Source organism: Macrotis lagotis, chromosome 7 (assembly GCF_037893015.1).
Source record: "Macrotis lagotis isolate mMagLag1 chromosome 7, bilby.v1.9.chrom.fasta, whole genome shotgun sequence".
Classification (NCBI taxonomy): domain Eukaryota; kingdom Metazoa; phylum Chordata; class Mammalia; order Peramelemorphia; family Peramelidae; genus Macrotis; species Macrotis lagotis.
Window position 1 is genome coordinate 214073178 of NC_133664.1, and position 12095 is coordinate 214085272.

A 12095-nucleotide genomic window follows, 5' to 3' on the forward strand; every position below is an offset into this window, starting at 1 on the left:
ATTCCACATTTTTCTTCTACTTACCCTTCCCCCTTCCTGTGTTAATGAATGGTCTGGTAAAAGTTCTACATGTATAATTGTGTTTAACATATTTCTATAATAGTAATGTTGTGTTAGAGGAATTGGAATTAAGGGAAAAGAAAAAACAACATTGGAAAGAAAGGAAAAGCACAAAAGTTTTTAAAAAGTGAACATAAAATGCTTTGCTTTCTGTAATATTTAAAAAAAAAGACTTAAAATTCATAAACTGTAGTTTTTTTTCTTTGGATGTGGATGGCATTGTTCATAGCAGGTCTTTCAGTTTTGTCCTTGATCTCTGAACTACTGAGAGGAACTGCTTCTATCATGGTTAATCATTTCACAATGTTTTTGTTTATTTGTACAATGCTCTCTTGGTATTACTCCCTTCACTTAGCATCAGTTCATGCAAGTCTTTCCATGCTTCTCTAAAATATAACTGCTCCTGGTTTTTTACTGAGCAATCCATCACATTCCTTTACCACAATTTGTTCAGCCATTACCAATTGATGGGCATTCCTTCAATTTCCAATTCTTTGCCCCTACAAAAAGAGCTGCTATAAATATTTTTGAATATGTGAGATTTTTCCTATTTTTTGATTTCTTTGCCTAGTAGACCTAGTAGTAGTAGTAGTAGTAGTATTGCTGTGTCAGAGTATGAGCAGTTTTAGTTCAGCTAGCTTTTATTAAGCACCTCCTTTATGCCAAGCACTGTGCTAAACATTGGAAATACAAAGAAGGGCAAAAAAGTCCCCACTCTCTAGGAGTTTACAGTCTAATGGGGATACAATATACAAACAACTGTAGTCAAACAGGATTTTGACAGAACAGTTAGGTAATCAGAGAGGAGGTTTTTGTATTAAGGGGGATTTGAAAAACTTTATGGAATTTGGGCACTTTAGCTGAGACTTAAAGAAAACTAGTTAGGATGCTGTGATGAGAAGAATTATAGACAGGATGCAAGAATATAGAGAACATTATGGAGTAGCATATAAGGTGTGAGAAGACTGGATAAGTAGAGTACTCAGGTTATGAAGGTCTTTTATTTTAAAAAAAGATTTTATTTTGAGTTTTACAATTTTTCCCCTATTCTTGCTTCCCTACCCCCACCCCCTACAGAAGGCAGTCTGTTAGTCTTTACATTGTTTCCATGGTATACATTGATCGAAGTTGAATGTGATGAGAAAGAAATCATATCCTTAAGGAAAAAAAAGAAAGTATGTGATAGTAAAAGTATAAGCAATAGCAAAATTACATAAGATAACTTTTTTTAAAATTAAAGGTCTTTGGTCTTTGTTCAAACTTCACAATTCTTTCTCTGGATACAGATGGTATTCTCCATTGCAGATAGCCCAAAATTTTCCCTGATTGTTGCAGTGATGGAATGAGCAAGTCCATATGAAGTCTTTTAAAAGTGAAACATAGAATTTTATATTTAATCTTGGGGATGATAGGTAATTGCTGGATTCTAATGAATGTAGGATTTACATTGTCAGCCTTGGAGAATTTAGCTTGTTAGTTTGACAACTGAATAGATGATGAAGACAGAGGAGATTTGAGGGAAAACTTGTGTCACAAAAACCAACCAGGCTATTGTAGCAGTACGCCAGGCATGAGGTATGATAGATTCTCTCTCTCAGAGGAAAGAAAGGAATATACATATATATGATGTAATTAATTAAAAACAATTAAACTTTGCAACTGATTGGATATAGGGATTGAAAGTAATGAATCAAGGATGACATCTAACTTGTGGGCTTGGATGATCACTCTCAATAATAATAGGGAAATTAGAAAGAGGGGAATTTTTGCTGGTAAATTTATAAATTGTTCTAATTAAGTCATTTAAATTCCAGGTTTGCATTTGTACCATTAAGTATGCAGGTTTCAATGCACAGGAGAAAACATGGTTATTCAAAACAATATTTGTATTTTCTTCTGGTAAAATGTTTTCTCCAGGTTAGGAAAAAAATGTAATTTCAGTTGGAGATAGTTTTCTTTTTTCCCCTTCATCCAAAGTATATATTTTCATTGGTATTGTTTCAAAACTTCTGGCATTAAATGTCTTGTTTGGATGAACAGAAATATGTAAAAGACAACTATCAATTAAATTACTTCCTAACACTTTAATATTATTAATAAATGAAAGGATTTGTGTTACAATAGTTGTTTTATGTCCTTTTTCCATATATATCTGATTCTTTCCTGAGTTCCTGTCCCACATCACCATCTGACTGTTGGACATTGCTTACTGGATGTCCCATAGACACCTCAAACCCAGTGTATCCAAAAGAATATTTATCTTTTCCTCCAAGCCCACTTTTCAGCTTTCATATTTTTGTTACCATTGTCAGTATTTTCCCAGTTACTTGATTTGCATTATCAGAGCTGTCTTCAACTCTTTATTGAAAATAATGAAATGAAAGCAGTCGTTGAACTCAAAGTAAGTATATTGAATCAGAGTGGGGAGTCTAAGAAGACACTGTGATTTTGAACCTGGATACATCTGGGAGAGTATCAGTGCCCTTGATAATGATAAGTTCAGAAATAGTGAAAATTTGCAGGAAAAGATTTGTTTTGGATATGTTGGGATGCCTATAGGATATATTTAGTCAGAGATTTTCAAAAAACTATTTGGAGATAAACTAGGACTGAATATATGATAATCTAGCAATTCTTTGCAAAGAGATGATAGTAGAATCCAAAGGAGTTGATGAATGAAATGGGTATAGAAGGGAAAGAATTTAGGATAGAACCTTTGGGAACCTTATATTCTGGTAGGAGGAACAACTGTGTACAGCTAGATTTTTACTAGTGAGATTAATGAATTTTGTGAAAATTAAAATTATATATAGAATATTATTGTTGCTTCTAGCCCAGTGAGAATATTCAGCATTGAATTAAAAAATAAAGGGATTCATTATTCAGTTCAAGGAACTCATTATTTACACTCATTGGCATCAGCTGTACAGTGTAGAGATAGATATTAATAGATGTAAACACACAGTATAATTTTTTTTTTTTTAGTTTTTTGCTAGGCAGTGAGGTTAAGTGGCTTGCCCAAGGCCACACAGCTAGGTAATTATTAAGAGTCTGAGACCAAATTTGAACCCAGGTACTCCTGACTCCAGGCCTGGTGCTTTATCCATTGTGCCACCTAGTTGCCCCCACACAATGTAAATTTAAAGTAATCTGAAAGAGAATGCTATCTTAGTAGCATGGAGGATGAATTGGAGTAGAGAGGCATTGAAATCCCTTAAAACCATTGCATTAGGCCTGGCAAATGATAAGAGAGTTGTATATGAGCAGAAAGAAGAGGACTTATATGTGACATTTTTATGATGATAGTAATGACAAAATTTGATGACAAGTGATAATGAGAGTGAGGAGTCAAATATGACACTGAATTTGAACTTGAATGACTAGGACAGTGACAGTGCTTTTTGATTGTAATAAGGAAGTTCAGAAGTAGGGTGAATTTGCAGGGAAAGATGAGATCTGTTTTAGACTTGTTAAGTTTGGGATGCCTGTGGGATATATCTTATTATATATTCAAAAAACTTGGAGATACATGACTAGCTTAGGAGAAAGACCAGGGCTGGATATGTGATGATGTGGGAATCTTTTGCATAGGGATAATAGTTCAATTCATGGAGCTGATTAGATCATTAAGTGGCACAGTGTAGAAGGAAAAGAGAAGAGAGTTTAGGACAGAATCTTTGAGGATATTCATGATTAGTGGGCAAGATGTGGACATAGAACTGTCGAAGATACTTAAAGTGTTCAGATAGAAGCAGGATCATTGTAATATTCTATATTTTTGTCTCCATAAATTTTCTAAATTGATAATCCTAAAACTCATATCTGTCTTTGGCATTTCACTACCCAAAGATACTATAGGATCAAATACATACTCCTCTGGGATTTGAAACCTTTCACAATTGGCATATACAACTTAGTTGCAAACCTGACCACTGATATGATGTTGATTTGCTCAAAAGATACAGAAAAGTTTGAAATAGCGCTGGATTTTTAGGGAAAGATTGTAAATCCTATTTTGGACAAACTGAGTTTGGAAGGTTTTTCCTAATTGCCATCCTAAAATTGCTCTGTATTTATAGACCTTCATCCCCATTCTCTGAAACCAAGTTCACATTAATAAACTGGATTCTCAGAGAGCAATGATTATCATTGAGTATGAGTAACCCTGCTGGATTGTGACTTCTAATGATGTTTATAAGGTGTATCTGGTATACTCTCTATCAATACTGATTAATTACTTGATATCAATTAATTTTACTAAGGGATATTTTCTGAGAAAGTATAACAAGATCAGAAGATATGAAGACATTCCCCAAACCAGTGGTACTGTCCTCTCAGCACATTTGGTCCCTATGGAGAGTGGGCTCAAATTTAAGGCACAAGGGTAGTGAAGCATCCTTCTAGGAAACTGAATTTCTGGTGCTGGGAATCCTTTCTTCGCAGAGTCTCAATGACTTTATATCTGGGCAATGGACAAGTTGCTCACCTGCCTATCTTGGGCTAGCTTCTCATTAGACTTGGTATTTTAACTACTAGACTGAATCAGGTAGTATTCTCCTTAGGGCTGGCTCCTTAGGGCTGGCTCCTCACCAAATCAAATATTGATGTTATACTTGCATGGACACATGGTAACCAGGTTCGAGTGTGAACCTATTTTTCTTACCCATAGCAGCTCATAGAAACCCTCACATGAAAGATGCCAGTGAAGAAGATCCTGCTTAAACCTTTTGTGTGCCCACTTAATTATGGTTCAGTCCCCATTTTAGCAGCCTTTCTTGTTTCCTAACCAATTAAAAGACTTCATTTACATGTAAGTACTAGCTCTTTAGTCATTCTTTTTTTTTGCAAGGCATTGAGGTAAAGTGACTTGCCCAAGGTCATATAGCTAGGTAATTATTAAGTGTCTGAGGCTAGATTTGAACTCAGGTCCTCCATATTCCAGGGTCTGTGCTTTATCTACTGTGCTTAGCTGACCCTACTCCTCAGTCATTCTTTTTTTTTTTAAGTTTTTTTTTTTTTGTAAGGCAAATGGTTTAAGTGGCTTGCCCAAGGCCACACAGCTACGTAATTATTAAGTGTCTGAGGCTGGATTTGAACTCAAGTACTCCTGACTCCAGTGCTGCCTGCTCTATCCACTGTGCCACCTAGCCGCCCCACCTCAGTCATTTTTTTTAAAGGTTTTTTGCAAGGCAATGGGGTTAAGGGGCTTGCCCAAGGCCACACAGCTAGGTAATTATTAAGTGTCTGAGACCGGATTTGAACCCAGGTACTCCTGACTCCAGGGCCGGTGCTTTATCCACTACGCCACCTATCTGCCCCCATAACATTACTTGTTTAACCATTCCCCAACTGATGGGCATCCCCTCAATTTCTAATTCTTTGCCACTACAAAAAGAGCTGCTATGAATATTTTGGAACATGTAGGCCTTTTCTCATTTTTTTTATGATTTCTTTTGGTTATAGGCCTAAAATTGAAATTGCTGGGTCAAAGGATATGGTCAGTTTTATTGCTCTTTGGGCATAGTTCCATATTGCTCTGCAGAATGGTTGGGTCAGTTCACAATGCCACCAGCAATGCATTTATGTTCCAATATTCCCATAACCTCTCTGACATTGATCATTTTCCCTTTTTGTCATCTTAGCCAGTCTGATAGGTGTGAAGTGATACCTCATTAGTTTTAATTTGCATTCTCTACTCAGTAATGATTTGGAGCATTTTTTCATATGATTATATATAGCTTTAATTTCTTCCTTTGAAAACTGTCTGTTTTTCTTTGACCATTATCAATTGGAGAATGACTTGTAACCTTAATAATTTGATGCAAACTCCTAGTTGTGAAGATTGTTTCCTATATTTCTGTTTTCTATCCAATTTTGGCAGCATTGGTTTTATTAATACGAAAACCTTTTAATTTAATATACTCATAATCATCCATTTTTTAATTTAAATTATTCTCTATGTCTTGCTTTGTCATAAATTTCTCCCCTTTCCATAGATCTGATAGAATATTTCTTGGTCTGTTAATTGGTCTCTGGTGTTACAGTTTATGACTAAATACTGTACCCATTATGACCTTATTTTGGTATAGTGTATGAAATGTGGGTCTGTGCCTTGTTTTTGCCATACTATTTTCCAGTTTTCCCAACATTTTTTGTCAAAAGTGAGTTCTTGGAGCAACTAGGTGGCATAGTGGATAAAGCAGTGGCCCTGGAGTCAGGAGTACCTGAGTTCAAATCTGGTCTCAGACACTCAATAATTACCTAGCTGTGTGGCCTTGGACAAGCCACTTAACCCCATTTGCCTAGCAAAAAAAAAAAGTGAGTTCTTACCCTAGAAGCTAATGTTTTTGGGTTTATCAAACAGTAGAATGCTGTAGTCATTCACTATTTCTTTTTGAACCTATCCTAATCTACTAGGGCAACTAGAAGGCACTGACTTTGGATTCAGTAGATTAGGAGTTCAATTCCAGCCTCAGACTTCTAGCTGTGTGACCTTTGGCATGTCATTTAACCCTGATTGCCTCACATCTAGTGTCATCTCCAGTCAACCTGATTCATATCTGACTACTGGATCCATATGACTCTAGAGAAAATGAGACTGGTGACTTAGCACAAGACCCTCTCACTCAAATCCACTTCATGTGCTTGTCATGGCATCACCTCCCTGATGTCATGGTCTTCTTCAAAAATGAAGGACAAACATTGTTATTATAATTATTATCCTAATCCATTGATCCATTGCTCTACTTTTTTTTTTTTTGTTGGCAAGGCAATGGGTTTAAGTGACTTGCCCATTACTCTTTCTTAAGCAGTACCAGGCAGTTTTGATCACTGCTATATCTACTAGAGCTAGGTCAACTTCCTTTACATTTTTTTCATCAATTCCATTGTTTTTCTTGATCTTTGTTGCTCCAAGTAAATTTTGTTACTGTTTTTTTTCTAGCTCAATAAAATTTGATTGGTATGGCACTGAATAAGTAATTTAATTTTGGTAGAATTGTCATTTTTATTATATTAGATCAACCCTTGGAGACTGGTTTTGGACAATGCTTTCCCCATCCAGAGTCAAAAAAAGAAAACAATACAAAAGAAAACAAGGAAAAATCCCTACAGAATCTGAATGAACACTTCCCTTTATTCCTAATTCCTCAAACCAAAAATGACTAATCTGTAAATATGTCAAACATAAATGTGTATATATAATATTCACCTGACTGTTCATTGCTGAGGGGAGGGTTGGGTGGGATGGAAGGTGGAAGGATATTATGTAATTTAAATTTGCATATGAATGTGGATGTATGTTGAAAAACTTCCATAAACACATGATTATAAAAATAAAATATCAATTAAAAAAACTTTAATTTAAAAAAAGAATTATTTTTTTTCCCCAGAAACAAATTTTGTTAACATTTCTCCTTAGGGAATGAGGTCCAAAGGCTGCCATTTATGTAGTTAGAGTTTATAGCATTAGTAGACAATACACAAAATTCTGCAGTCAAAACTCAGAAAATGTTCAGGTTAATGTTTTGTTAAATTAAAAGTTTAGTCGTTGTTTTTTTTTGGTCAGTTAAAATTTGCTTTATTATGGAGGACAAAAGTTAATTTAACTTTCTGTATTCTTCTAGAGAATCATAATCATTCAATTCTTCCAGTCTTGAAAAAAAATTCTCAATTTCATCTTGTCAAAGGTAAACTCAAAGGGGCAGCTAGGTGGCGCAGTAGATAGAACACCAGCCTGGAGTCAGGAGTACCTGAGTTCAAATGTATCCTCAGACACTTAATAATTACCTACCTGTGTGTCCTTGGGCAAGCCACTTAACCCCATTGCCTTGCCCCCCCCCAAAAAAAAAGCTAAAAAGAAAAAGAAAAGAAAAAGGTAAACTGAAGAGATAGTTCCATTAACTGAAGTGACTAAAGATCTTTACCAGAAGTTTTGTCAGGGCCTGGGAACAAGGTACTACTCTTTGGTAAATTACTTAGTGATCCTTTACTTTTATCTGATTGCTGCTTTTATTCCCCCAAAATGGGAGAAGTGGCACAATGAATAGAGCACTGGCCCTGGAATCAGGAGGACCTGAGTTCAAATTTGGCCTCAGACACTTAATAATTACCTAGCTGTGTGAACTTGGGCAAGCCACTTAACCCCATTGCCTTGTTAAGAAAAGAAAAAACCTAAAAATATTTTAACACTTTTTTAAAAAGGGAGAAAATTCTTCTCTGAAATTTTTATAAGTTTCCTCAATGAAAGTAGTTAGGCCTGTGTTAGAGTTGATAATTAAATAGTGATAACATTTCTCATTCAAATTAGTCCAAAAGCTTCAGACTAGCATCCTGAAAAAAAATGCTTTCGTAATATTTCTTTTTGTATTCTTTTTGCAAGGCAGTGGGTTTAATGACTTGCCCAAGGTCACATAGCTAGATAATTATTAAGTGTCTGAGACCAAATTTGAGCTCAGCTCCTCCAGACTCTAGGGCTGGTGCTCTATCTACTGTGCCACCTAGCTGCCCTTTTCCTAATATTTCCAAAAGAAGGGGCAGGTAGCTAAATGTTGCAGTGGATAGAGCACTGACCTTGGAGTCAGGGAGACAGGAGTTCAAACCTGGCCTTAGGCACTTGATACTTAGTAGCTATGTGACCTTGGGCAAGTCACAACCCCAATTGCCTCATATATAGGGTTATCTCCAGTTTCTCTCATTCATATCTGGCCACTAGAACCAGATGGCTCTGGAGGAGAAAGTAAGATTAATTATTTAGCATCCCCCTTACTCAAATCCATTTCATGAGCTTGTCATGATATTATCTCCCTGATGTCATGGCCTTCTTTGAGAATGAAGGTCAAACATCAACAAAAGAAGGGGCAGGGGCCCTTGGTTTGCTTCCACCGGAGACTTTATCTTTGCATCCCAACTAATATTATTTACAGAGAGGAAAAAGATGTGCAAATTATATGACAAATTAAAAAGTATTATGTGTTAGATCAGGACCGTCCAATCTTATTTTTCAAAGTTTTTATTGAAACAATATGCAATATATTTTAATTTGCCATTTTAGTGAGAGCTCTGTGGTAGCTTGACTTTGTTTACTAAAGCACTTAGTAAAACCATAGGTGGGCTGCATAAAATCACCCTGCGATGCTTTTTGGACAGCCCTGTGTTAGATGATATAATCCCAAAGTCATTAAGTAGCAGAGATGGGATTTTAACCCAAGTTCTCTCAAGTCCTTCATTATGGCATAATGCCTTTTTAATATTAAATACTATTATGCAGATATTATCTAAAAAAGGCATTACGCCATAATGTAGGACTTGAGTTAGAGGACTTGGGTTAAAATCCCATCTCTGCTAGTTATTGACTTTGGGGTAATGGGCAATTATTCAGTCTCTGAGCCTTAGTTTCCTCATCTGTAAAATGGGCAAAGGAATAACTATTGCCTACCTTATAGTGTTATTATGAGGTTCAAATGAGGTAAAATAAAGATTTTACACACATTTAAATGCTATATAAATTGCAGCCATTATTTTTCTTTTAGGTAATAGGAACTTATAATAAATTTTCTGTTAATTTTTATTTTCTGTTTTGTATTTAGTGCATTCCACTATTTGTAGAAGTTGTTTTGGAAAGATTAACCAGAGGGGTTAAAACAAGTGAGCTCCGTACCATGTGTCTTCAGGTTGCTATTGCTGCTTTGTACTACAATTCCGATCTGCTTTTGCATACTTTAGAACGCCTTCGTTTTCCACATAATCCTGGACCTATAACTGCACAGTTCATAAATCAGTGGATGAATGATACTGATTGTTTTCTTGGGTAAGTATTTTTCTTGTTATTTATAGTTTTATCTTATTGCATATTGTTAACTATTGATCATAACAACCAAGAAAATAATTTGCATTTCTGTTACTGCACCACTGATATCTTATTTTTTGGAATGGTATAGTATTTTATTATAGACTAGTGAAAATATTACACAGTGGAACAAAATTAATCTTTATTATTTTGTACAAATAATGTTTTTTTATACATTACTAAAATATTCTTGTTTAAGAGTAAACATTATACCCCCTCCCCCCAAGAAAATATAGACCCGCATAAATGATAAAGGGGAGAGAAAAAATTAAAATTAAAATTAAAAAATAATAATAATCATCTTTTTGATGTTAAATTTATTAAACTTATAAATCTGCTGTTATGAAAATCTTTCAAAAGCATTTAAGTCCCTTCTTAGTTTATTAAGCTTATAAATACTGTCATTCCTGGTTACACTGGTACCCATTGGAGATAGCAACCAGCCTTGCAGTAGTATAAAATACAGACTTGGGAAGTTTATTGTTTGAGACTGTTGTTAAGAGCTCTCTCCCTATATTCATGCCTGTCTAGCCTTAGAAATATGAGAAGAAAATATTTTCTGTTAGTGTCTCAGGTACTGAATCATTGTTGTATTATAAGAGATACAGTAGTCTCAAAAGAATTGAAATAGAATATCCCATTGATACCATAATGATTGTGAACATGTTACAACATAACCAAATGAGAATCTTAAAAGAATAGGAATCATCATGGAATTGTATGGTAGAAAAAGACATGGCAAGTGTGAGTGTAACTGGTTGATAAGACCACCTACTGCATTAGAATCTTAATGTCACTGCAAGTAAAAAAGCCTTTAGGGATCACAGAGGTGAAATGCCGTGGTGAACTTATTGGAGGACATAGGAAAGGACTGGCATTTGATAATTATCTTGGATAGGTTATGATTTGTATTATTGGCAGGAATATCCAAATCAATGAGACCTCAACCTATTTGAAAATTTTGAGAATAGAATTATTGAATCTTTTAGCATCTTATTCTTAGTACTTTGCTAAGAAGAGAGGTTTGCTAGATGATTCTGACAAAAATTGTTCTTCTTGTAGCTAGGAGATAGGAAATTCTGAAAGCTTTTATTAAATGACTCACTTCATGTTATGTAGAACTTTGCTACAAAAGCTAAATTGTAAGTTTTGTGACTAAGGCTTGGTTGGGAGCTGTGGTTTGAGCTTCTGAGTTTATCAGTTTATTAAGCAATGTATGCCAATCATAACAAAAAGGTACCAGGCCTCCTCAGCTTGGAATTGGAGCCCAAGACAGATTTTTAATCATTAAAGAAAATATTAACAGGATATAAATCCAGGATACAAGATTTTAGGTATTATGATTTCTATTTAGATTTAGAGGATTTCTGAATGGAGAGTGGAAGATTGAACAAGTGCAATTCCCTGAAATCAGAAAAGAGAGATTTCCTAATTCCCACCAATTCTGTCAAAGGAACACATAAACAGCAAATGATTGATAATACAAGACCAGTATTTATATAAGATACATGGAAAACTCCTTGTATCAATCTTGAGAACTGACTTCTGGTCAGCATAACTTAGATGCCTCATTAAAGGTCTCTAAGCAAAAGGTGAAAATGGTTCAGCTTTCCCACCATGCAGGGATGTTCTCAACAATTCAATTCTCGGGGTGGCTAGGTGACGCAGTGGATAAAGCACTGGCACTGGAGTCAGGAGTACCTGGGTTCAAATCCGTTCTCAGACACTTAATAATTACCTAGCCGTGTGGCCTTGGGCAAGCCACTTAACCCCATTGCCTTGCAAAAACCTTAAAAACAATTCAATTCTCATAATTTCTCATAATTTTATCATAATTTCCCTAATTGAACAAACTTTTCTCATAGGACAAAATTGGACTAGACCCACCATTGAGCAGCAAAAGACTAAGTTAAGCCCAAAATTGAGTCGCAAAATGGATTTCGTATGATCCATTCAGTTTCCACAATTCTTACCTACCCAAATCAGAAGATTTGCTTTAACAATTCTCAGAATGCTTTTTAATTCCTTCATTTATGCACTCATTCAACTTTGGAAAAAAGGAATAAATTAGGAGAGCTGAAGCCAAAATTAAAATAGGCTAAAAATTATTTTCATAGAAATTATGGACTTATATGAAAAAAAGGTTAAAAAATAAATAAATTTCACTGTTTCATACTTATAAACTTGG

At 35.1% G+C, this 12095-nt stretch overlaps 1 protein-coding gene across 1 annotated transcript in view; it reads left to right on the forward strand.

The window, feature by feature from the left end:
- The window catches only part of IPO8 (importin 8), a 178016-nt gene that overhangs the window by 138857 nt on the left and 27064 nt on the right, over positions 1-12095 (forward strand). The window contains exon 19 of the mRNA XM_074195331.1: positions 9648-9868. Within this exon, the coding sequence (XP_074051432.1) occupies positions 9648-9868 (221 nt within the window). The remainder of the gene's footprint in view (positions 1-9647; positions 9869-12095) is intronic.